This window comes from Enhydra lutris, unplaced genomic scaffold, assembly GCF_002288905.1.
Source record: "Enhydra lutris kenyoni isolate GAN:26980312 unplaced genomic scaffold, ASM228890v2 scaffoldscaffold14, whole genome shotgun sequence".
Taxonomy (NCBI): domain Eukaryota; kingdom Metazoa; phylum Chordata; class Mammalia; order Carnivora; family Mustelidae; genus Enhydra; species Enhydra lutris.
The window spans coordinates 20047506-20075190 of record NW_019154098.1 but is presented as its reverse complement, the minus strand read 5'-3'; the positions used below and the strand labels follow the sequence as shown (position 1 = coordinate 20075190).

The following is a 27685-nucleotide window of genomic DNA, read 5'->3' as shown; positions in this document are numbered from 1 at the left end:
ATGAGGGGGGCACCTGGGTGGCTCAGTGGGTTAAAGCCTCTGCCTTCGGCTCGGGTCATGATCTCAGAGTCCTGGGATCGAGCCCCACATCGGGCTCTCTGCTAAGCAGGGAGCCTGCTTCCTCCTCTCTCTCTGCCTGCCTCTCTGCCTACTTGTAATCTCTGTCTGTCAAATAAATAAATAAAATCTTTAAAAAAAAAATAAAAAATAAAAAAAATAAAAAATAAAAAGATACTGATGTGTTTTTGGTGTTGTGCAAATTGCATTGTGGTTGGAATAGTTTTTAAAAATTTGTGAAGACTTATTTTATTGTTTAAATTGTGGGCAATGAAGGGGCACCTGGGTGGCTCAGTGGGTTAAAGCCTCTGCCTTCGGCTCAGGTCATGATCCCAGGGTCCTGGGATAGAGCCCCGCATTGCATCAGGCTCTCTGCTCAGCAGGGAGCCTGCGTCCTCCTCTCTCTCTGCCTGCTTCTCTGCCTACTTGTGATCTCTGTCTGACAAATATATAATAAAAAAAAATAAAATCTTTAAATTGTGGGCAATGAGAAAAATTTGAATCTCTTTCTCTAATGTCTGTTTTGTCCATTTCTCTTTGTAACCCTAGTAATTTTCCTTTAAATAATGGGCTAGGTACAGGTAAAATAAAAGTTGTATTTTCCCAGGGACTTTCTCTTGGTTCTCTTTAGTTTTAGCAATTCAATATTTGACTGAAAAACAGTTTTGTTTAATATTAATATAGCAATCCTGGGGCACCTGGGTGGCTCAGTTGGTTAAGCAACTGCCTTCAGCTCAGGTCATGATCCCAGGGTCCCAGGATCGAGCCCCACATCAGGCTCCCAGCTCCAAGGGTAGTCCGCTTCTCCCTCTGACCTTCTCGCCTCTCGTGTTCTCTCTCACTGTCTCTCTCTCAAATAAATAAATAAAATCTTTAAAAAAAAATAATATAGCAATCCTGGCTTAATTTTCTTTTAGTAGTGACATAACACATTGATTCTCTATCCTTTAACTTTTTCCCTATTTGTGTCCTAAGGTTTAAGGTGAGTAATCTCATGAAGAGCATTCAGTTAGATTTGTAATATTATCTCTTACAATCTCTGTTTTTTGATTGGTGACTTTAGTCTACTTAGATCTTGAAGTTACTGAAAAGCTTGGATTTGCAACTTATTTTGTGCTATTACTGTACATTTTCCCCTATGTTTTCCCTCCTGTATGCCTTATTTATTTAGTGTTGGTCAATTTTTTTAAATGCATTTCTCTCCCTACCAAACTAAAAGGTTCCTTATGTATTTTTTGTATGGTTATAATTACTATTTTAACATGCATATAAAATCAAAGTCTAAAGCTAATCCATATGTTTACCATTTCCTAACCAACATAAAGTTTTGTAATACTTTAACTTCAGTTATCCATCTCCTGTATTTCACATAATTCATGGCAGATACATTAAGTTTAGCTTATTTTTTTTGCCTCATGAAGTTATATTTATAATAATTATTATTTTAACAGCCTGGGTTTGTCTAGATTTTCCCATATTTATGAATTTATTTACTCAGGATTCTGTCTTGTATGTCAGACTTTCTCTACACGTTCAATTTCTTTTAGGGAGGATCTGTGTTAATAAATTCAATTTTATTCATACCAAAAATATCTTTCCCTCCCCCTGATATTGAAAGATTAGCCGGGTACCCAGTTGAGAGCTCTTGTCTCCAGCTATTTGGAAGATGTGTCACTATCTTCTGGCTCCCATTTTTGATGAGCCTGTTGTCAGTTTAAATGTTCATTTTTAGGTAATTTCTCTTTTCTCTCCAGATGCCTTTCAAATTTTCTTTCCTTTTTCTTTGGCGTTCTGTTGTTTCACTCCAACAGCCTACTTACAGATTTCTTTGTGTTCCCAGAATTAAGAGTTCTTTCACCTGTTCGGGAAAAATCTTAATGTTTAGCTCTTCAAATATTTTTTTTTCCCTCAGTTATCTATTCCTTTTTCTCTCTTCTCTTTCTCTATATTTAAATTAGATTTCTCATAAAAAGTCTTCTCCAGTGATCAGTGTCTCTTCATTTTCATATTTTTACCTCTCTGATTTTATCAATGACATTTTGGATAATTTCCTTTACCTTTCTATTAGTACATTAATTACCTCTTTTCCTTTATCAAATCAGGTTTTTAGCCTTTTCAATGAGGCTTTTTCATCCTTTTCAGCGAGTAAATCTTTTATTTCTAGAAATTACATTTAGTTCTTTAATAAATTTGCTAGTAATTTTTATGGTATTTTGTCCCATGGTACTGTTTTTTTTTAATTATTACAATATATCCATTGTATTTATTTTATATTCTGAGCCCAATAATTATATTATCTACAGTATTTGGGGACTAAATTCTTTTTTTCTTTTGTCATACTGGTTTTCATTCATGGTGCTTGTTTTCTTGTTTGATGTGTCACATTGGTTTGTGAGCTCAGTTGTGGGAATTCTTCACAACTTGGTTTAGGAGTGGACCTCTCCAGAGAGGTGCCCTTTTGTGGTAATGATTTATATTTATTAATTGTCTTTGGACACTCAGAGTTTTTCTATAATTACAAATTCATAGGAGAGATCGTTTTCTTCCACACAGACCGAGGCCAATACAAAGTCTTTGCTGGAAAGCAGATATTTTTCTATTCCGTCATTTCACTGAACATATAACCTTTTGAGGGTGCTGCCTTTACCTGAGAAGTATCAGTTCCAACCTCCCACACTGAAGTCATTCCATGTCTTGTTTCTTGGTCCTCTATGACCATTAAAGCTGAACTTCCTGACTTGTAAACTTCCGGTTAATATGAAGTCTATTTCCCCTTGCAATAAATAAACTGTGAGAAGATATTTTGAGACTGTGAAAATATTGTTTTTCCTGTTAAAATTTCACCCACTTGTTTTAATATTCATTGATGACTCTTGTCTCAATCAGTTACTACTATACTGTTTAGAAAACGGTAATTTTCCTGACTCCATTGTTTACTCTGCATGTGTTAGCTGGCTTTCTACTGTAAGGGAGATATTTCTCTTCCCCCACATTTGTTTGTCTGTTTGTATCAATATGGACTCATGGATTCTTATTTTATGGGATGGATTATAATCCAGTACTATCATTATTTATTTCAATGCTCAAATACTTCCAGATTTGTTCAGTGGGAGCTATGTCCAGCTGTCCCCTATGCCTATCATTCTTTAACCTTTTCCTACCTTCTGGCATAAATCTTATATTCCGGAGTCTTGCATTTTTTTCTGTCCTGCTCTGAAATCCATCAGTCCTTCAAGAAATCCTGGGTTCTTCTCATGGAGTATGGTATTTAGAAACCAAGATGTGGCCACTGGATGTGCTTACTGCCTCTAGATTTTTGTTACTTCTAGGTCCTCTTAGCTGAGGGTACACATGTACCCCCCCCACACACCCCTATTTGTCTATCATCTGTATCATCATTTTTCTTATATCTACCTTAGACCCATCTCACAGGATTCATGCTAGCCTCCCCTTTCCATATTTATCACCCTTTTGCAAGACAGTTGGGAAACATGGCCCCCAATATCTTAAATATATCTGCTTCCATGTTCAATCATAAAAGTATTTTTAGAATTTCTAATCTATATACATGGTAAAAAGAAAAAATCTCTTAGAGTTCAATTGTTTGCCTTTAGCATGGATCTATAATGAAATATCTGTGTCCAAAAGGATCTTGGGTTAGTTCTTTTCTTCCCTCTTCATTGTGGTTTTGTCATTCATTTTTAATACAGCTGGGTTAACTTATGAATGTGTAAACATGAATGTGGTTCTGAGAGCAAAATAATTATACAAAAGGGTAACACTCAAAAGAAGTGTCACTGTCCTTGTTTCATCTACCTAGCTTTACTCACTCCTTCTAAATGACCAAACTCATTAGTTTCTGATTTATCTTTACTGTTTCTTTAAAAAAAAAAAAAAACCAGATTTGTACATATTTTTCTGGAGCATTTTGCATGTCAGTTCTCAGCGAGTTTTGGCTTAGCATTCTTCACCATGCAGTGCTTAAAGAATGGCACTCAAGGTGAAATCTATCTTCTATCCATGGATTAGAGTTGGCCCCAGAATTTAGCTATAGCTTGATATTCCTAAATATTCTAATTCTTTATTTTTTTTCCCTGATTCACCTTCCTCCTGCACTTTAAAATGAAAGATCAGTGACATGAATTAAATACAAGAAAATGGACAATGAAAAAGTAAGAATCTCTTAGACACATGCTTCAATAACTGTGAACGAACACATGAAGGACCATTTATTCCACCAGCGGTGCATTTGCTTTACTCACTAAACGCAATTATGGGGGCACCTGGGTGGCTCAGTCGTTAAGCGTCTGCCTTCAGCTCAGGTCATGACCCCAGGGTCCTGGGATGAAGCCCTGCATTGGGCTCCCTGCTCAACAAGGAGCTCAACAAGGAGCCTGCTTCTCCCTCTCCCTCTGCCGCTCCCCCTGCTTATGCTCTCTCTTTCTGTCAAATAAATAACATCTTTATAAAAAAATAAACATGATTATGGAGGGGCCTTCCCCTCTATAGGAGGATCTATTTCAAGGTGTTTCTTGCAGTGATCAGGACCTGGACTAGGGCAAAGACAGTCAGGGGTTTTGTGGAAGAGGAAGTGGCTTCCTGTTTTTGGCAGGGGCTCCTGTGAGGTGTGTGTGGAGCTGGGGAGGATTTTCTTAAAAAGTAAGTTGTCAACAGTGGTGACAATCCAGGCAAGAGTTAGGCTCCCAGATGATTGGAGAAGAATGTCCCCAGGGCCCGCAGGCAACAAGAAGGCCTTCCCCACCCGAGTCGTAATGTACCACTTGCCACATCCCCTCTTCCAAGTGTGTCAGTCCCATGTTTCACATTGAACTCTGGTGCTCCTTATTGTGTTTACAGTCTATAGTTGTTGGTCCAAGAGTCCACACTGATAGTGGTTGAGATACAATCAGACATATTTCACATAGTTTGGAGTTATCGTTTACATGGGAAGAGCTAAGATCCTTCACAGAAATTGCTGTGCAGTGAAAGAGTTACTTGCTTCCAATTGACCGTACATGTTTCTTCAATAATCCAAGACAAACTCACAAACGCAAGTGGTATTTGCCTTTGAGCATAATACTGGAGTGTCTGCCTTAATGGCTATTTCTCCTTTGTTGTCCAAACATCTTTCTTCAGTTATTCGTGGTGTTTTGCACAAGAATGCAGAACCTGATTGAAAGAGATTATGAAACAGATAGGAAAAGTCATATAGAAGGTTTTTTCCCCCTTTTTGTGGTTTTTCAATTAAGACCTCTGACCCGCTTTGCTTTTTTTTTTTTTAAAGATTTTATTTATTTATTTGACCAAGAGAGAGATCACAAGTAGGCAGAGAGGCAGGCAGAGAGTGAGGAGGAAGCAGGCTCCCCGCTGAGCAGAGAGCCTGATGTGGGGCTCGAACCCAGGACCCTGGGATCATGACCTGAGCCGAAGGCAGAGGCTTTAACCCACTGAGCCACCCAGGCGCCCCCCGCTTTGCTTTTTTATAATGAATTTTTTTTTTTTTAAGTTTTCTACAACGAGAAGATCAGGGGAGGGTCTTTTTCCCATGGGAGAAAAAATGAAATGAGTGCAAGTTATTCTTTTGAGGAGTGGCAAACTATGCCTCACATACAGTCCTGTTTTCTTATATAAACTTTTATTGGGACACCACTGGGTTCGATCGTTTACGCATTGTCTGCAGCTGCTTTCCCACAAAACCCATGCTGAGCGGTGCAACAGGTATCCTGTGACCTGCAAAGACTAAAACATTTCCTATCCCACCCTTTTCAGAAAAAGGTTGCTGTTCCTTGCTTTTGAATGTTATGGAACAGAATCGTTTGATGAACCGAGTGATTTAATTGCTTTTCTGAGAACAGCTAGTATGTGATGATATTTCCGATAAGGATTGCATAGATGTGCTCTCCCACATAAACCTTCAGTGGATGTAGCTTCTCATACTATCTAGCCCATTTGACTTCTTTACAAATCTGAGACATGACCACTCCCAAAATTTGATTGTGAGGATTAAATCAGTTAACATGTGTCAAGGACCTAGAACTTAGTAAGTGCTACATACATATTGGCTACTGATATCGCAATGTAGAGTTTGCATGAATCAATTTAACCATAGATCAATCATTCATGTTATTGATTTAACAATAAATGCATAGAGGAGGTTTGTCAGTTACCCCCGTAGTGCTGAGCGCTGCGTTGGGCACTGGGAATCACTGATGCTCCCAGTAGGCAGGATCCTACCCTCACTCCACTAACATAGTCTGGCAGGGACTTGGTGCCTGTGGTGTTATTTTTGGAGAAGAGTCAGGTCTGCATTATATATCGTCATTGTGGCTGAGCGCAGCCAGGAAACATGATTATTCTGAAGGTTGTTTTTTTTTTTTTATTTAATAGATTTGCTTATTTTCTGTTAATTTTACAGTTTCTTGGTTCAGTGTTAAGAGATAAATTAGAAATTTTACTACCTTTTCCACCAGTTATTCTGGGTCTTAGATCTACCAAGCTCAGGGCTAGGAGTTCAATTTGACAAGAATGGGATTTCTGGGGATCTGAATTTTGGGAAGGCAGGAGTCGGAAGATCAGTGACAACAAAGGAGAATGGGTGGGGCTTGGAGATTAATGCTGGTTAGATCTTGACTCTTGGAGGTGAGAGAGGAGGGATTGGGTTCATTCACAAACTGGACGTTGGAGTTAGGTTGTGCACTGGAATTCACGCAATAAAGTGTTTAGGTGGGTGCCTGGCCCTTAGACATGCTCGGTAGATGCTCCTCCTCCTCCTTTTCCTGCTTCTTCTGCTTCCCTGTCCCCTTCCTCCTTTTTCTTTTTCTCTTTATTGTTATAATTACTGTTATCTAGACAGCTGATACAGTGTACCAGCAACAGCACCAGGATGGACTAAAATATGCACAGGGAGAATTTGTGGAAGCCTTTCTGTCTATGCCTGTGCCCCGAGTGAGGGATAACATCTTGGGAATTGATAACCACGGGCCTGTACTATGTTCAAATCAAGAATTCAAATTCACACTCTTCAAATGCTCTGGGATCCTCCCATTCAAAAGATTACTATAAAAATTGCTCAGAGTTGGCAAAAGTAAGGTGCCTGACAGATGCAAACACAAAACCCACCCATTTGAGGCATGACCTATAACTCAATTTCTAAAGATGGCCATGGATAAAGCAATGCCAAGAAAGAGGTTGGAATCCAAACTTTTCAAACACAGAAGTAAACCATGTGCCATGAGTAAGAATCAGAAGACACAAAAAGGATGGTCTCAGAATCCCATGGATTTCAATTATGGAATGGTGACATGAAGACGATTAAATAAACAATATTGTTAAAGTCATGGAAATATTCAAAGCGAGAGAAGGGATTGACAGACTATGACAGACTATGAAAAAGAGAATATGTAGATTTGAGAAGGGATCACATAGAGCAGAGTTCTGAAGAGCATAAGTAGATAGTCACACCCTGAGTCCTTGTTGGGGAAAATGTAGAATGCCAGATTCAAAGATAAGACTTCAAAAGACAAAATCAGAACGAGGAGGAATGGAAGGGCTGGTTGAAACCATTTCTCAATGACAGAGATCTAGCTGTGTGCTCTTGTGTGCTCCTCAGCTTTTTGGTTTATTAAACAAAACCCTGTTTTTAGGGTCGCCTGGGTGGCTCCGTCAGTGAAGCGTCTGACTCTTGATTTCAGCGCAGGTCATGATCTCAGGGTTGTTGAATCGAGTCCACTGTTGGGCTCTGCACTGGGTGTGGAGCCTGCTTACGATTCTCTCTCCTTCTCTGCCCCTCCTCCATGAAAAAACCCTACTGTTTTTTAAAAGTGATGTTAAGTAATTTTATTTATTAGTTTAGTAAGGAAAAGGTTGAGAAGTTCAGCAAGTTCAGCTTGCTTAATAAACCGCCGATGTGTCTTAGGAAGAAACAAATTTATTAATTAAAAAAAAAAAGGTTGAGAAATCCTCATCTGTTACAACTGTGTTAACGGAGAAGCTATGATATAATTACGGCCCTCTGCCCCTCACTTCTTCCCACCAAGCATTCCAGAACATTTCACAGAAGCACAGAGCAAGCAAAGAATGCTCTATCAGGTATAAGGTCTGAGACACATCATAGGTCCCTGAGTCTGTGTAAACATGCTCAAAGGAGACTTCAGAAGAGGATATGAATTGCTTTCCAGCCTAAGGTTTAAGAGAATAAATAAAAACATTTTTATCAGAATACTTTTTCCTTCACATATTGAATTTCTCTTTTCACCCTTATTTTCCTCATTACTTTGTGAGATCACTGTGGCTTAGAATACAACACCCAGGCTTTGCGGTCAAACATCTCTTGGAGTGAAATCTTCCCTCACTTGCTACCTAGCCGTCCAACCTTAGGCATACAGGGGTCCCCCCTTTATCTGCGGGGGATGTGTTCCAAGACCCCCCCAGTGGGTGTTTGAAACCACATATGGTACTGAACGCTCTAGATACAATCCTTTTCCCTATTTGTGCATACCTATGATAAAGCTTAATTTGTAAATTAGGCACAGTGAGAGATTAACAACAAGAACTACTAATAAAATAGAACCATTATAACATTACCTTGTGATAAAAGTTCTGTCAATGTGGTCTCTCTTTCCCTCTCAAAATTACCTTACAGTCCTATACCCGCCTTCCTCTCCTTGTGATGGGGTGAGAGATAAAATGCTGGCGTGATGAGACGAAGTGAGGAGAATGACCTAGGCACTGTGTTGAAGGGTTAGGCTCCCGTTGACCTACTGATGATACCTCAGAGGGAGAATCATCTGCTTCTAGACCGTGATGACCGCAGGATAAGGGAGGACCATGGGTAAGGGAGGACTACTGACCTCTCGGAGCCCTAGTTTCTTCATTGGCAAAAGCAGAGTAACTAAAGTCAGGGATGTGAGGATGAGCCTCTGGCACAGGGATGACAGGCCTGGGACATCTCAGGCACCCAAGGACTGTCAGTCTCCAACCCATTTTCCATTTCCTGCTTCCTTAATGTCTTCATTTTGAAGAGAAAATCACATACAGAATGCAACAGAGTGTCTCACATTATCAACTGCTCTTTGTTGAATATTTGAATGCGGCTTGTTTTAGACTCAAGGAGAGAGAGTCCTCTCCTTGAGTCTAAAACTGAAGGAGAGGACCTTCCTGTGGGGAAGATTCAGGAAGACTGTGTAAACGGAAAGAATGTTTTTATCATAAAAAAGCAGAAAGCTGATTTCTGGAGGTTTTTTCCTTGATGTGAAGCATTACAGTTGATATTTTCAGGAATTTAGAGGGACAAGAGGCAGGATCAGTGATTCAGAAAATAATCATTGAATACCTGCAGAGTATGTTATACCTGTGTATATAAAATGACAAGATTTCCTGAGGGCAAGGGGATGAGATTCTCCTAGCAATAGACTTCTAGCTCTTTTAGTCCGCCTGTCCCCCACGCTTGCTAAGACATTTTATTTTATTTTATTTTATTTTATTTTATTTTATTTTATTTTTTTAAAGACTTTATTTATTTATTTGACAGAGAGAGAGATCACAAGTAGGCAGAGAGGCAGGCAGAGAGAGAGGGGGAAGCAGGCTCCCTGCTGAGCAGAGCCCGATGTGGGGCTCGATTCCAGGACCCTGGGATCATGACCTGAGCCGAAAGCAGAGGCTTTAACCCACTGAGCCACCCAGGTGCCCCGCTAAGACATTTTAGAAGGATTTTCACACCTTGTCTGAGGGCCTCCAGCAAATTTTATCATTCTCGCCTGTGACTTCTCTGGTAGGAAGAGAACATAGTTCTTCCTTAAATAAGTTTTCAAATGTCCTCATTTTTTAAAAGATTTTATTTATTTATTTGAGATAGAGAGTGGTGAATGAGAGCGATGAGGGAGAGAGCGTGCGCACAGCGGGGGGGGGGCAGAGGGAGAGGGAGAAGCAGGCTCCCCGCTGAGCAGGGAGTCCGATGTGGGGGCTCCATCCCAGGACCCTGGGATCATGACCTGAGCCGAAGGCAGACGCTTAACTGACTGAGCCACCCATGTGCCCCTCAAGTCCCTCATTTTTAAAAGAACTTGTAATGTATGGGTTTTCCTTTTTTTAATCAGATATCTTAGAGCTATGAGTCCTGCTATAGACTTTGGTAGAGTCTGTCCCCGGTAGGAATGCTTGGGTTTGTCTGACTGATACCTTCCTTCTTATCTAAGAATTTTGTATTAAACCTCTTGTGTCTACACCTGCAGGCCTGACTGTTGCTGTCAGATTGAGTAGGGATCTCAGCCTTAGAAATCGTAAAATGTCAGAATCTGTTTGTTGTGGATGAATTGGAATTACAGAGATGATTGAGTGGTTGCGTTTTTCAGAAAATCACCTAAGAACCAACATGAACGCATGCCCAAGTCATGTAGTATTATATGCAGACGTGAAAATAAATGTGAATGCAGTACCCTGGCTTGGGACGTTGAGCAAGTTTTGTTCTTAAATAAAGATGTTTGGGTGAAACAGCCTCTCTTGAGTCTGTATTATCTTAGAAAAATCAGGAAATAACCAGATAATTGTACAAATAAATGTTAAAGCAAACTCTATATGAAAGTACTTTTAAAGGACCATATATTTTCCAAGGAAGTAAAATCTATTTTAGGTGTTTTGCATAGGGGTAAGTAAAGGTTAGAAAGGATAGAAATGGTGGAGACAGAAGGGGAGATAAAAATTGAGTCAGAAGTCTGAGAGATGGGACCATTTGGGGGGGAAAGGAGGGCAGTTTTATTGGCATGAAGTGTGAAATCAATAGGGACAGATCGAGGGGACTTATATTATGGAAAGCTTTGAAGAGCACCATGTATAGCTTAGGTTAAGTTATCTTAAAATGTAGAATTGCCAGGTGCTTGGAGAGCCACGGAGTTCCGCCAGTTGAGAGGGTGGTTGAGAAGCCCCCGTCATGCCCTTAAGAGTTAACCTCCATCTGCTCATTGACAAAGATCTCACTGTTTCCTTGTGATCTAGGGAAATCTTGACTATTCGTGCTTTCTTGAATTGAGTTGAAATCTGTTTCCTTGTGGACATACAGAATACTACTAACCCATCTTTTGTATGACAGTCCTTTAAACATTTGAAGACAGCTTATTGTCTTCTCTTGGTCCCTTATAGCCTTTGAGCAGAGGAGAAAGGTAATGAAAGTGATGTTTATGGGACTGTCAGTTACTGCTGGGCTCTGAGGGAGCCCTGTGCAGGGCTCCCAAGTGACTGCTGAGATGTTCTTTTGGTTAGAAGGCAAGAAGGTATGATTTTGATTTCAAGCTCTTTTTATTTTATTTATTTTTTTAAAGATTTTATTCAACAGAGGGAGGATAAGCAGGGGAAGCAACAGGCAGAGGGAGAGGGAGAAGCAGGTTCACCGCTGAGCAGGGAACCCAACGTGGGGCTCGATCCCAGGTCCTGGGATCATGACCTGAGCTGAAGGCAGATGCCCAACTGATTGAGCCGCCCAGGCAACCTCATCCTCTTTTTAATGGCTCCCTCTCTCCCTCCTTCCCCCTTTCCTTTCTTCCTCAGCCCTCCCTTCCTCATTCCTTTCTTTCTTCCTTGCTTCCTTCATTCCTTCCTACCTTTCTTCCTTCCTTAGTCCTCCCTTCCTTCTTCCATTCCTTCCTTGCAAATTCTTCTGTGAAGGAAGCTGCTTAGGACAATAGCGAAGCGGTTCAGGCTTTGGCATCGGTCCTGGATTTGAATTTCAACTTTTCCACCTGCTCAGTGTGTGATGGTGGGCAAATTACTTAGCCTTTCTAAGTTTCTAACCTCTCTTTTTCAGTGGAGTGAGAAAAACACCTACCTTGTAGGATGAATATGGGGCTTGAATGGAAAAGATACATGCAAAGCTCCTGGTGAAAGAAGTCACTCTGTGGCAGGTCTTTTTATTACTGTAAAAAAAAAGAAGCAATGACCACTATTTGCTGCAGTCAATAAATAAATAACTACATGTATATATAACTATGTAACTATGATAACTATATATCTATATCAATATCTATCCATATCTATACCTATCTCTCTCTGTGTCTATGTATATGTAGATATAGATATAAAGAGATTTATTATAAGGAATAGGCTCACATGATTTTGGAGGCTAAGAAGTCCCCAGGTCTGCAGTCAGCAATCTGGAGGCGCAGGAGAGCTAATGGTGTAAGTTTTAAGTCTGAAAACTGGCAGGCTCAAGGTCCAAGAACAGGCAATGTTTCAGATGGGGCCACGGTTGCAGCTCAAGGCAGTTAGGCAGGCGCAGGTCCCTTTTCCTCAGTCTTTTGCTCTGCTCGGGTTTTCAGTCAATTGGATGAGGAAAGTATTCAGTCTGTAGATGCAAATGCTAATGTCATCCTGAAACAGCCCTCACCGACACACCCAGAATGACCTTCAACCAAAAATCCAGGCCCCCTGTGGACCCGTCAAGTTGATACAGAAAATTAACCATTCTACTACAAAGTAAGAAGTCCTGCTAAATAAATAAATAAATAAATAAACAAATAAATAAATAAATAAATAAAAACAGAATGGGTGGGGGTGCTGTTTTAGGTAGGGTAGTCATCTGTCAAGGATGCCTTGAATGGAAGTCTCCACTAGGACTAGAGGAAATGAGTGCTAAGCTCACTCTGATTCATGTCAATAAACACAACTGAGATGAGCTCCTGCTCCCCGCCTGCTAGATGGACAGCTTGTAACATTAATAGGACAGAGAACTAGTGGCCATCCATGTCGCATTATGTGAGGACATTTTCTGTGATGGTGGTACATGGTCTGATGAAAAAGTCACATTGGGGGCGCCTGGGTGGCTCAGTGGTTAAGCGTCTGTCTTCAACTCAGGTCATGATCTCAGGGTCCTGGGATCGAGCCCCGAGTCGGGCTCTCTGCTCAGCAGGGAGCCTGCTTCTCCCTCTCCCACTTCTCCTGCTTGTGTTCCTTCTCGCCTGTCTCTCTCTGGCAAATAAATAAATAAAATCTTAAAAAAAGAAAAGAAAAGAAAAAGTCACGTTGGACCAAACCTTTAGAAGACCCGGCATCCAGTCCTGACTATGGTGTAAACACTGATTCATTCATTATCTTGTCTCTCTAAACCTCAATTTCTTTTTTAAAAAATGAGGAAATAATGACATCCCCAAGAACATTGAAAGAACCAGAATGTACCAATGTATTGAAAAGCCCTTTTTAGAACCATTGGTAAAATATGTCAACTCTAAAAGAAAATCGTCAGGGATGTAGCCGAAGCCAGTCTTGGAAGTGAGCTTTTCTTTTGGTTTGGAAATCTGCACTTAACCTCATGAGAGGCTTAAGTGAAAAATTGTTCTGTGACCACAGTTTTCCTTCAGATGTCTTGTGTAATTAATGGCCTAGCTAGGTATTTTGCTAGTGGCATAGAAAAATAATTTGAAGCCACTAAATGAATCCAACCAGTTGTGGTGAAAATCATCTTGAGATTTTCTGAGGGCATACTGAGATAATGTGAGTAAATATAGTACATGCTTTCCTTTCTTCCAGCTTTGCCTCATGCATTTGAAAAATAGCAAGGAAGACAGGCAAATCTGATACAATGTCCCCAGTCCTTAAATATCTGTAATCCACTTTCCCTGTGTGGTAGTGAGCCAGGGTGGAAGGAGAAACTGTTTAACTGAGCCGTCATGGTTTATTTTCTAATGCTTTGCTGGAGGATAAATTATGTGAAAAGAGGAATTCCTTTTTAACAACACAGTTCAATGTACTTCATTGATGTGCTTCGTGGCAAAAATTGGGCCGGACAAAGGAAATAAAAAAGATGCAAATTTCTCTTCTCTTACTGATTTCAGTCAAATCACGGAGATAGAAATGGAAAAAAAATCATAATAGTCTAGTGTTATGAATACAGCAAACCATGTCCAAATGAAGAAGCAGTAGTTAGGGACAGATAATGAGTCCTATCTGAGGACTGTTGGAAAAGCTGTATGCAGTCATGAAGTGTGACCTGGGTTTTGAAGGAAGCATAGGAGTTTGCCTAACAGAAAAAGTCTGCTTTTGTTAATTCTCTCTTTTCTTTTTCCATTAACTATGTTGGCGAACACTTTTACCCATGAACATGGTGTAAATATTCCTATAGAAACCAAATTAGGTTGTTAATTTGAATGCTATTAGAATAAAAGGAATAATATGGTTTAAAAGGAAGACTTTTGATTTGGTAATTTCATGTCATTCTCACCAAAGTACCACTCCCCCCACCCATACACAATTACTCTTTATATCATTATGTTTATTTTTATAAAGCACTTTAAAAAATCTGAACTTATGTGGTTTTGCTAGACTGTGTTTCCTCTTACTAAGAATTTAAGCAGCAGGGAGGCAAGAACTTTGCTGTGTTCCTGAGTGCCCAGAACAGTGGTTGGTATACAGCAAATATTAAATACAAATTTATAAATAAATAAGTAAATGTTATCCAGAAAATTAGTCTCCTAATATCAAATTAATAAATAAGTTTAGAGTAGACTGATTTAGACTGATTCAGGGGGTTTGTTTTTGTTTTTGTTTGTTTTTTGGTGATCTGCTGAAAAGCTTTTATTAAGAACCCTGGGACAGTGGGTGGTTGGGAAGGGTTCAGTTCTGCTGCTTGGTTCTGGAGGAACTGGCCTGGAGCATAGCCCCTGTGGACAGGCAGGGGTACTTGAATTAACTTGTATTTTCAACACAAAATTCTCTCAGGATGTCAGTAGCCCAGTAAAATTGGTATAAAATTAGACAGACAATTAAATGCTTGCAAATGGCACATACTAGCTGTGGTGGTCACAGCAGGGGCCAGTTCTGTGGGGAGCCCCCTTCACACTGGAGACTTTTTCCTCTGCTTTCTCAATTTGTATGATGTACAGTGCCCTACAGACGTCTGTATAGCCCATTGGCCTTGTGGGTGACTCAGTCAGTTAAGCCTCTGATTCTTGATCTCAGCTTGGGATGTGATCTCAGGGTCCTGAGAGGGAGCTCCACACTCAACAGGGGGTTGGCTTCAAATCCCCGCTCCCTCTGCCTCTTCCCCAACATGCGCTGTCTCTCTTCCACATAAATAAATGAAATCTCTCTCTCTCTCTTTTTAAGAAGTCTATACAGCCTTTTGGCTGAAAGCTTAGATTTTATTTTTTTAAGATTTTTATTTTTTTATTTTTGAGAGAGAGAGAACATGGAGTGGAAGGGCAGAAGGAGAGGGAGAGAGAGTTTTTTTTTTTTTTTTTTAGATTTTATTTATTTATTTTGGGGTGGGAGGAGTGAGAATTAGCAGGGGGATGGTCAGAGAGAGAGGGAGAAACAGGCTCCCTGCCAACCAGGGAACCTGAGGTTGGGCTCAATCCCAGGACCCTGAGATTGTGACCTGAGCCAAAGGCAGATGCTTAACTGACTGAGCCACCCAGGCGCCCAAAGGGAGGGAGGATCTCAAGCAGACTCCCCGCTGAGCACAGAGCCCAATGTGGGGCTCCATCTCCAGAGACCATGAGATCATGACCAGAGCTGAAATCAAGAGTCTGTTGTTTAATGGCTGAGCTACCTAGGCACCCCTAAAAGCTTTGATTTTAAAGATACGACACTGGGGTTCAAACAGCCTTGACACTTCTTCAGTGTATGACCTCTTAGGCAAATCACTCAATCTATGTATATCATACTTTTTGGCTGGAAGTGAGACCAATAAAAATAGTACCTGTGTCCTAGAGCTCTTGTGGGGTCTGAAAACATACATGAGTGTGGAGGGCTTAACACTGAATGTCACGATGGATGTAACTTTCAGATAGGGTATCGTCGGTTTCCGGGAGCTGCTCCTTCTGATGCCATCTGTGACCTCAGTGTTAGGCTAGTGATCTAACCCACAGACTGGGTGCTTTCCTTTGCTTGCCATCAGCTGCTGAGCTTTTCCTTTTTTCTTTTTCCTTACACTCCCTGCATTTTCAGAATTGCATTTTAGATAAGTCCATAGTTAAGCAAAGAGCTGAATTAAAATACCGTTCAAGAAATCATTTTCCCTGCTCCTAGGCTTTAACGTTAAATACAATATGGAGGGCCAGAAAGATTTATTTTCTTATCATAATTAATTACAGAATACTGTTTTAACAATGAAAGGATATGTACATCCCATTTATTTATCTATTTATTTATTTGTATTTTACCATTATTTATTTATTTGTTTGTATTTTATCAATAAACTGTTTATCATTTGATTTTAAGAACTCACAGTCATATTTGACTGCCAGGCTGATTTGCAGCTTGATAACTAGCAAAACTGTGGAATTTCATGGTTTTTTGTGGGAGGTCTTTTATTTAAATTCAATTTGATTAAAATATACTGTATTACCAGTTTCAGAGGTAGAATTTAGTGACTTGTTTTGCTTAACATAATACCCTCCATAATGCTTTTAATAGACTTGTTTTGCTTAACATAATACCCTCCAGTTCCATCCACGCCATCGCAAATGGCAAGATTTCTTTTTTTTTTGATGGCTGAATAGTATTCCATTGTATACATAGACCACGTCTTCTTTATCCATTCATCTGTGGTTGGACATCTGGGCTCTTCCCATAGCTTGGTTAATGTGGACATGTACTCATCCCTTTTAAATGCATTTTAAAAATACATTTGGCTTCAGAATTTTGCATGACATTTATCTGGGCTCCCAGATGTGTCTGGTTTTCTACCACCTGATTCTTTAACACATTTTAAGATTAAACATTAGGTTTCTTTGCTTTTGGGGTTTTTGTTGTTGTTGTTGTTTTCCTCAGTGGTCCCTCTCTGCAGACACAGGGTAACTATTTTCTAGTAGAAGGAGGTATCATTTGTCATCAGTGCTGAATCTGGGCTCTCACTTTTAGTAAGATTTGAAAATACTCCAAAATTACTATTTTTTTAAAATATCTTTTTTATTTATTTGAGAGAGAGACAGAGATAGCAACAGAGGACAGAAGCCGGGGAGGAGAGGGAGAATCAGGCTCCCCACTGAGCAAGGAGTCCAATGTGGGACTTGATCTCAGGACCCTGAGATCATGGCCTGAGCCAAAGGCAGACTCTTAACTGATTGAGCCACCCAGACACCCAGAAGACACTCAAAATTAATAAAAATTGAATATATATTTTAAAAGATTCACTAGAGCAGCTGGAGTCATGTTTGAGATGTGTGATTATTGAACTTGAACATGGCAACTTTAAAACTACCTCTTGTCCCAGGTGTTTGAACATTGGCCTGCCTGGGGCACAAACACACTTGGCAGGATATGCCCGGCACAAACCATATGCACAGTTTGTTCTGCCTACGCTAAATCTTGGTGGGGCTGGACATGCCGCATTTGTGCCTGCTACAGTGGGAAATAGCCCTGAGCATCACTGAGCTTGGATAGGTCTTAGAGCTAATGATCAGGGTTTAGGGCATTAAAAAAAAAAAAAAAAAAATGCTGTTTCCACAGTTCCCAAGTGTGTGTGCACTAATCTTGAAGAGAAATCAAGCTTTGAAATGCAAAACCAATGATATATTTTGACTTCCGAAATCCAACAATATCTTAAAAACCGCATCTTTCTGCTGATATAACAGATACTGGGCTTTAGTTAGAAGACAGGGCACACAGAGGCCTTAATTTCAAATGAAGTATGTGGAATTGTACCGTGTCTTTAAGGTTTGTTGTTTAAGTTGTACGATGTAAACACTGAAATTATTTTTCTAGTCAATATTTTCTGCATTCCAAGTAGGATTATTTTTGATTAGTTATCTAATTTGTTATTTTTTAATGGCATAATGACCACTCAAACCCCTCTTTTCTTTCCCAGAAAAGCTAAGACTTTGCCCACAACCCACATATCACCAGAGGGCTTTACTGCCACCCCAATTCCTTGGTTCTTCTCACCCAAGACAACCATGGTCTTGGACTCTGTCCTCATTACCCAACCCCGCCTTCTAGATCTACAGTGCCCATATATATTTCTAAAAAGGGATTACTTTTATATTAATTATTTTACTTTTATAAAAAGATATCATGCTACTAATAATCTTCTGGGATTCCTATTTCCCCCACCAAATATCGCTACCTACCAAAGAGTGGTGTGTTGCCAAGAGTCATCCCAATTGCTGCATTTTGGTGGAACTCATTTATTTTTGTTCTCACATAAAAGTCCTCTTCAAAATAAGCAGGGAGAAATGGTTCCTTTTCTAAGACCTTATCTACGATGCACTCAAACAATTTATTAAAGAGTGAAACAGTATCCCCCCAATAGTTTTGGAAAAGAAAGAAAAGGACTCTCCATTTGCAGTAAGTTTTCCCCATAAACACTGAGAGAAATAGATTCTTAAAGTTTCAAAAAACTTCAATTTTCCCTGATTATTTCCAAAAACCAAGTTAATTTGTATCCCATGACTTCTTGCAATCATTCTGTTTTAGAATACTTCAGTGTAGTGGCTTTGTATTTTATTATTAAAGAAGGGAGATTTGGTGCCCAAAAATGTAATATGCAAACTTTGGATTTATTGAACTGTACTGTTTAGCTCCCATAATGAGTATCTGTTATTTCATTGGCAAGTACATTTTTTCCCTTCTGGTAAAAGGATCTAGGTATTCCATGCATTTTTATGTCTGAGGGGGAAAAAAAAAACAAGATTTTTTTAGAATAATGTGGCCTGGTAGGTTCAGGGGCGTCTACTGAATTTCCTACTCCAACCATAGTAGGTTGATTATTTTTCCCCTGGGGGAAAAAATTGATTCAATTTATTCATAAACACTTCCGTGTTTTGGTCCCATTACATTAACAACATTGCATTTCAAATATTGTTTTATTATCATTTTAATGTTAGGAAACAAATGAGATAGGAATTAGCTGGTCAGTTTCAAGAAGTTGACATGGACCCAAAGAAACACACACACTCTTCATGATCAGTAATCCAAATATGAACATTGAGCAAAGTTCAGTAGCCCGTTTGGAAGCACAAACTAGAGCATAAAGTAATGTTACCAAAGGTACTAACAATACTGTAGAATTCTAAAGGTTCTGAAATACATTAAGAATATTTTAGTATCTTGGCTCTGGGTGACACCTAGTCAAGCCCAGACCTACCCTTCATCAGACAGCTTCTTCTTTTCTTGGCAAGATCACTCCAGCTAAGACTTTCTCTAAGGGTAAAGCTTAGGGTAGTACCACTCTGGCTTCTGGGCCTCTTTTTCTAGCACCTTATTCTACAGCCTAATTGAGCCATTTCAAGAATCAATTACTAAATGATTTTTAGGGGAAAAGTCTTATTGTCATATGGATACAGTATGCAAAAGAATTTGAACATGGGGAAACGCCTGGGCCCTTTCCCAATTTTCTTCTTCCACAAACCCTTCCTACTTTAGCCAAGGTCTGTGTACCTTTCTTTTCTTTAATTTTTACTCACATTCAATTAGCCACCCTATGGTACATCATTAGTTTCGGAGGTGGAGTTCAGTAATTCATCAGTTGCATGTAACACCCAGTGCTCATCGCATCACGTTGTGTACCTTTCCTAGATTAAATGCATGGCTGTGACTTTTCCTTGGATTCAGGAAGCCCCTATTTCTTTTCTATCACTTCCGCCAGGGTAACTTATCAGAACAGGAGAGCTGCCCCTCTGCCTTCTGGCCATCGTCCCATCTCTGCTGACTCCCTCACACTGGTTGCTAAGACCTTTCCTGGAAAGAATCTACAGGCAAAAGCCCAGAGCTGGATGATTTTTCGCAGACACTACTCTCTAAAACACACAGAAGGCTTGAGTTGCCAGAACGGTGTGAACCTGCCAGTGTTTTGCTAACTATTTCCAGAACACTCACTCTGCTGCCAGCTGTTACCACATTTTTTTTTTCCTAGTAAGAATGCATTTAAGGGAAACATTGTAAAAACACCGTTGCTTTAATAGGGACTTTCTTGTATTATTAGCACTAAGTTATTGGTAAGATATAAAATAGAATCACTTTTTTTTTTTAAGTGCCAGCAGTGATAACAGATATTTTTCTGGGTTGTGTTTTGCAGAAGTGAAGTTTTTCTGTGAAACTCCAGCCATTGCTGATATTGTGATCCTGGTTGATGGTTCGTGGAGTATCGGCAGATTCAACTTCAGACTGGTTCGACTCTTCCTGGAAAACCTGGTGACAGCCTTCAGTGTGGGCTCAGAGAAGACACGAATTGGTACACGTTCTGTTATTAGCCAAAGTCAGCTGTCAATGTAGATAAGCTTCATAAGAGATTTCAAAAAACTTTAGAGAGCAGCTTCTAGAATTACAGGGTTAGCTATGGTGATATTCCTAAGAGCACAAGTTTGGATCAATAAATATCTGTTCCTGCTAATTTACGCTGAATGATGCTGTCATTCGACTAATTATTGAACACATTTTAATTTTCAAAAATGTCAAAATCTTCTCTGCCCCATAATAATAATAACTTTTAAAGTTGCAACTGGTTTAAGAATTTTTTCAGGTAGAAGTTTTCCTTTTATTTAAAAGAAACAGTGGAATCCAGTGGAATTTTGAACTAAGAAAATTAGAAATTGGAAGTAGTTTTATAGTACAAAATAATCTTTGCCAAGTTAGTGCTAGCCAAGATCAAAAAAAGTTATAAATCTATGACTTTATCATATAGAGTCTCAGTTTCACTTTTATATAGCCATTAAGCAAAATCATTCCTTTGAGGATAAAAATGAACCAGTAAATCTAGACCTTTTATCTACAAATACATTCAGATTTGTTTTTTAAGTACTAAGTACCTAATTAGGTGCTCACTTCTAAATGGCTAGAAAATATGTACATTCCTCCTGCCCCAAGATATGTCTGGACTAATTCCTGAAATTGATGCCAAGAATTCTTTTTGAAAATATATAGTGAAACAGAGAAAAAATTGTTATAAAGAAAGATCAGGCCCTTTATTATTCTGGTTTCACAAATAATTCACTAGATCTTTGAGTAATCCCTCATTTCTGGGTGGGCTGTCTCATCTTTTTCACCAGGTCTTGCACAGTATAGCGGCGACCCCAGAATAGAATGGCATTTGAATGCCTTTAGCACAAAAGATGAGGTTATCGAAGCGGTCCGAAATCTACCCTATAAAGGAGGAAATACACTAACAGGTATGTTTCATTCAGTTCGTGTTTTTAGCAACTTATCTTCCCCAAAGATTCATTTCATTTCTTCATTCTGCCACTTTGTAACACTTGGCATAGTATTTTTAAACTCAACTAAAATCTGGAATTCCTAGATGGCTCTTTTCTGAAACTCAGCCTTAAGAATTAAGACCCAAACACGCCATTCCTTTGCTACATGAATGTCCCCAGAAGGGCTTGGCTGGGCCAGGAGGAGATGGAGCGAAGCTGAGGCTGGCAGTGTTTGGGGACTGTGTTAGCTGTGGCTGTCTTAGCCTCTGCCAGTTCATTTTCCTCTTTTTACCTACTTTCTCCTCTAGCCACCCCATCACTTATTTTTTTAACCAATTATTTAATTTTTTAAAAAGATTTTATTTATTTACTTTGGGGAGAGAGAGAGCGCGAGCATACAAGCTCGAGGGGAGGGAGGGGCAGAGAGAGAGGGAGAGAAGGGATTTTTTTTTAAAGATTTTATTTATTTATTTGAGAGAGAGAGAGATCACAAGTAGGCAGAGAGGCAGGCAGAGAGAGAGAGGGAAGCAGGCTCCCCACTGAGCAGAGAGCCCAATGCGGGGCTCGATCCCAGGACCCTGGGATCATGACCTGAGCCGAAGGCAGAGGCTTTAACCCACAGAGCCACCCAAGTGCCCCAAGAGAAGGGATCTTCAGCAGGCTTTTTACTTAGCGTGGAGCCTGATGTGGGGCTTTGATCCTGGGACCCTGAGATCATGACCTGAGCCAAAATTAAGAGTTGGACACTCAACCAATGAGCCACCCAGGTGCCTCTAGCCTCCCCATCATTTAAATGAAAACAAATTTCTACCTTCTTTATTTTTCAAGGAAGGTATTTTCTTTGCCCTTATTCTGCAATCAGTAGTTATCATAAAAATATTTATGGATCATTGGGTCACCAGTATTTTTGGTAAACAAAGACTGTAGGAATATTTAGATTATAATTTTTCCAGCCACAATGGGTTGTCATAGGATTTAACCTTAGTACCTGATCTTTTCTTCTGTAGGTGTACAATGCAGGTGCTCATTTTAAACAGTAACAACACTATCATTGACTTTGAACTAAACCATGGAAATCTTGATAATTGCTTTGCCAGTTTGAGGCATAATCTTTTTGTTAATTATTTTTTTATTTGTTATTTATTTGTTATTATTTTATATATTTGTTATTATTTTTAATAATTATTTAATTATTTTTTTCTGGATGAAAAGTGTCATGATCAAAAGGAAGGAATTTGGTGATCATTTTGGATCTGCCTCCACTATCCCTAAAAAAAGAGAGAGAATTTTTGGTTCTTTAGGCCATTGTAAACAAATTTTTGGAAATATTTGGGGTTGTTGCTTCTGTGTGGGTATTCCTGTTTCATCCTAAATTATTAAGGTTTACATTTTCTTGTACAAAGATCTGTCAACATCGATTGGCCATGAACTTAATGTTCTTTATAAATGCTGGTTTCTGAAATGATGGACTGTTCAGTTTTTCATATTACCTCTATTCTGATGGATTTTTGAGTTTTCATCAGATCTGTCAAGAAAAAGGTCATTTCAAAAACTGAAGATGAAAATTCATAACTAATAAACTTTTAGCTGAATAAGTCACTTATGTTGTGATTACATTTTTCAGAACTGGAAGGCTTTCTATTAGAGGTGATTAGTTTGTGTTCATTTTTTCTTGTTTTCTCCCAGGTCTTGCTTTGAGCTACATTTTTGAAAATAGCTTTAAACCAGAAGCAGGATCAAGGACTGGAGTGTCCAAAATTGGCATTTTGATCACAGATGGAAAGTCCCAAGATGATATTATCCCACCGTCTAGAAACCTCCGTGAATCTGGTGTTGAACTCTTTGCCATAGGTATGTGCTATTCTTGGTCCTACTTCAGTCATGGGCACAGACACCCAACCAGTTAAAACAATATGTAATGCCAAGTGGACTTCATTGAAATTCAGGGGACCTGGATAGTTTCTAGTCCTGACTCTAGTCATAGCCAGTCCTGTGATCTGAGCCCAGCTTCATTACATGTAAGATGGAGGAGATGGTAACTTGCATGTACCTTACACATACCTCTACGTTATACGTGCCCTATAGTGTGAGGATCTCTGGGTGAGACCCCATTCATAAATTGTTGTGAAAAGCAGAAAGTACCATGCAAAAGTTAGGTACATATTTGTTATCTTTCAATTAGTGAGGACTTCATCTCTTTTATGGGTAAAGATTTATTTATTTATTTGGGGGGGGAAGGAGCAGAGGGAGAGGGAGAGAATCTCAAGCAGACTCCTTGCTGAGCATAGAGCCCGACTCAGGGCTTGACCTCACAATCCTGAGATCGTGACCCTGAGATCATGACCTGAGCTGAAACCAAGAGTCGGATAGGATGCCTAACCCACTGAGCCACCCAGATGTCCCAGGACTTTCTCTTTAATATTGCTCTTAGCAGTCCCTTCTCTGGTAGTATAGGGAGAAACCAGTTTATCATTTTCAAGGAATTCAGGTCCTAGAGCTACTTAGAAAGCATAAAGTTCTAGATATACAGTATTATTTCTTTGATATGAACTCTTTATAAGGTATCCTTCTTGTGGAAAGGATACATGGGGCACATATTCAGCATAACTAACTGCAAAAACATTTAGATGATACAACTTTGCTCTCAATGAAAATGTTTACAGTTTCTTTGGCAGTAAGATCTTTTACTCAGTAGAGACCAACCGAAACAAAACAGAACAAAACCAAACAGAAACCCCAAATGGGAACAATTCGTCTGATCTGTTCCTAGATTTTCTCCTGGAAATGTGGCTTATAGAGGGTTCCATTCAAGAAGTTTGTGCTTTTATGGTCTGTGCCCCATGTTGTGGTGGGTGCTGGGACACAGAGATGAGGAAGGCAAAATCCTTAGAGAACAAATTCCTTCCCAGTCATGATGACCTTTTCTTCTCTTTTCCAAGCTGTTTGCAACACACTATTTAGTTTGGAAAGATGAGAAAGAGATAATAGACATTTAGGGCTATTTTCCCTAGAATATAGTTTTTGTTGTTGTTGTTGTTAGGGGGCATTTTTTCTTAGAATATTCTTACATGAATACAAAATCATTGGTTTTACCTAAAAGCCATCAAAGGCATTATTGACGTTAAGTTCATTGTCTCTTCTTGTACTTGGTGCTTTTTGTACCTGTGGACACTGATCCAGCTGTACATGTTAGAAGCTTTTGTTGAAGTCCTTCAGGCAAGAAACATCAGAGAAATTGATTTAATTTTTATTTTTTATTTTACTATCCTTTTGTCCAATGGAGGAAATCTTTTCAGATGACTAATGGGATTAATTTATGTGTTTTGTTTCCATTCTGTGGTCCTGTTGATAATAAATGGATGAGTTTTTAAACAAAATTTGAAGTGAACCCGCAGATGTAATTTGGACTTTTTCTCTGGAAATTACTGGAAATCATTAGTATTTATTATTCTTATAACCCCGGAAAGCACATGGTTCAGAAACAACTCATACTTTGTCACTTAATATGTCAGGGTTGGAAGATAAATCAAATGGTACAGGCAGGCATCTGAGAAGTCATTCATGTTGCCCTAGGTAATCTCCCTTCCCTGCTTCCACAGTACCTTTAAAAAAAAAAAAATACCCTTAGATGATTGTGATGATGGATTTATAAAGAAAGGCTCCTTGTTTCTGAAGCCTGGGGCAGAGAAATCTACCTCTGTACCCATAAAACCCAACCTTGTGCCTTCCTTTTCTGTTTATAATTTCACTTACTCATTTTATTTTTTTTAAAGAATTTATTTATTTATTTGACAGAGAGAGATCACAAGTAAGCAGAGAGGCAGACAGAGAGAGAGAGAAGGGAGCAGACTCCCCACTGAGCAGAGAACTCGATGTGGGGCTCGATCCCAGGACCCTGAGCTGAAGGCAGAGGCTTTAACCCACTGAGCCACCCAGGCGCCCCCCACTTACTCATTTTAATTTGCAATCTTCTGAGAGGTGACATGATGTACTAGTTAAGAGCCTATGACTTTGGATCTAGACTACCTGGTGGAAATCCCAGCTGTACACTTACTGTGGGTTTCCTTGAGCAAGTTAATTTACCTCTCTGTGCAACACCTTACTGATGATACAATGGGGGAAATGGCAGTGCCAGACTCATAGGGTTGGTTGTGGGGATTAAATGTCTCCATATACATATACATATATATATATATATATACATATATATATATATATATACACATACACATATACCATAGTTCCTGGGGTGTAGCAGGTACACTCTGAGTGTTAGCATCCATGGCTAAGATAGACTGGGAAAGTTGCATGGGAGCTGAGAATTTTCTGTCTCATTCGGTTCCCTGCTGCCTTCCAAACACCCAGCATTGTGCTCCACTTATAGCAATGGAATTCCACAAAAATTGTGGGAGAAACAGAGCTTCCCTATTTTCATTTAGTCAAATCATGTGTTACTAGTCAGCCAGTTGTACCTGAATATATTAAAGAATCTTTCCCAAGCTTTCTCTTAATGCTATATAATAATACCATATATAGTAATAACAATACTTTTATATTTATCATTTTTATTCTACAAGTAGCTCTTAATTTAAGTAAGTTATTTTCTAGCAATTGAAACCCAAGGGATTGATAGTTTAGAATGCTGATTTAATTACTATTGCTTCTGCCCTCTTCACGCAAGACAGAAGTTAGTTTCATTAATGCATCTTCCTGTTAAGATTCACTGAACGGAATAGGATACAATCACTTAAAAATAACGGCTGAAGGTGGTTTTTAAGAAAACAACTAACAATGTAAAGTAGAAGATGCTTCGATTGAAGGGGGTGCCGATGGGCTCAGGGCAGGCTCACGGAGGTTGGTTTCTCAAAGGGGGCACGAGTGTCACGACCCTCCCTGTTGTCCTCAATGCAAGGGGTGAAAAATGCGGACGAGAATGAGCTGCGGGAGATCGCTTCTGAACCGGACAGCACTCACGTGTACAATGTCGCCGAGTTTGACCTGATGCACACAGTCGTGGAGAGCCTGACGAGGACTGTCTGCTCCCGGGTGGAAGAACAGGACAGGGAGATCAAAGGTAAAGCGAGGAAACGAAGGTGGTCATTCTGTGATGTGGATATTACTCTGCCCAAAAGTCTGTCATGGATTATGAAAATTCTGATCATTTTTCATGTTGACTTTCTAAACAGAGCCCTTTAGTCCCCTAAGATGTGAATCATCAGAGTAGAAAGGGAGTATACTAGCAGCCCCACCGAGGAAGGAATAGTTGAACCACCAGATCGTTTTCTCCATGGTGTCGGATTTAGACCATCATGGGTGTTTGTTTTTAACTGCACTTTGGAATTTGAGGTAATTATATATTCACGTAAAGTTGTAAGGAATAAGGTAGAGAAAGATCATGACTGCTTTACCAGTTCCCCTTAATGGTGACATATTGCAAAACTCCAGTACGATATCCCAGGCAGATACTGGAACCGAGAGCCAAAGTACAGAATTCCATCGTGGAAATCGTTCCTTTTGTCCTTTTATGGCCGCATTCACTTATTTCTCCCCACAGCCTCTCCCTCGCCCCAGACAACCACTAATCAGTGCTCCATCTCTACATAGTTTCTATTTTGAAAATATTATGTGAATGGAATTATGTGGTAAATCATCTTTGAGGACTGACTTTTTTATTCAGTTCATCCTACTTGTTACATATATTAGTAGCTTTTCCTTTTTACTGCTGTACCATATTCCATGCTATGGACAAACCACATTCTGCTTAGCCATGAACACATTGGAAGGATACAGGGAAAGACAGTATCATATGATTTCACTCATTAGTGGAATTTAAGAAACAAAACAGAGGAACCTAGGGGAATGGAGGGAAAAACAAAAATAAAATGAAATCAGAGATGGAGACAAAGCATGAGAGACTCTTAACTGTAGGAACACAACGAGGACTGCTGGAGGGGAGGTAGGTAGGGGAATGGGGTAACTGGGTGATGGGCATGAAGGAGGGCACATGATGGAATGAGCAGTGGGTATTACATGCAACTGACGAATCCCTAAATTCTTCCTCTGAAACTAATAATACAGTATATGTGAATTAATTGAATTAAAATAAAATAAAATTATTAAAAAAAGAAAGGAAGACATCTGAGTTTTCATTTTTGGCTGTTACAACAAATCTGCTATGAATGTTCATGTATAGGTTCTTGCAAGAAGGTAAGTTTTCATGTCACTGTGATAATGACCCTGGGATAATTACCCCAAACACAGGATTACTGTATCACACTATAGCAGCATGCTTCACTTACTGTTACGAAACTGCCACACTGTTTTCCAGGGAGGTTGCAGCAGTCTGCCTTCCCACCGGCAACATATGTGTGCGATTCTGTTTCTGTGCATTGTCACCGCTATTTGCTGTTGTTACTACATTTTATTTTAGACATTCTGATAGGTATGTAGTGGTATCTCACTGTGGTTTTAATGTGCATTTCCTTGATGGCTAATGAAATTGGACATCTTTTTTG

General features: G+C 39.5%; 1 protein-coding gene across 3 annotated transcripts in view; it reads left to right on the top strand.

Moving 5' to 3' along the window:
• LOC111146694 (collagen type XIV alpha 1 chain) overlaps nucleotides 1–27685 on the top strand; it is a 216773-nt gene that overhangs the window by 43742 nt on the left and 145346 nt on the right. For all 3 annotated transcript variants that reach the window (XM_022502358.1, XM_022502357.1, XM_022502359.1), the window contains exons 6-9: nucleotides 20057–20212; nucleotides 21027–21146; nucleotides 22857–23021; nucleotides 26083–26244. In XM_022502358.1, the coding sequence (XP_022358066.1) occupies nucleotides 20057–20212; nucleotides 21027–21146; nucleotides 22857–23021; nucleotides 26083–26244 (603 nt within the window). The remainder of the gene's footprint in view (nucleotides 1–20056; nucleotides 20213–21026; nucleotides 21147–22856; nucleotides 23022–26082; nucleotides 26245–27685) is intronic.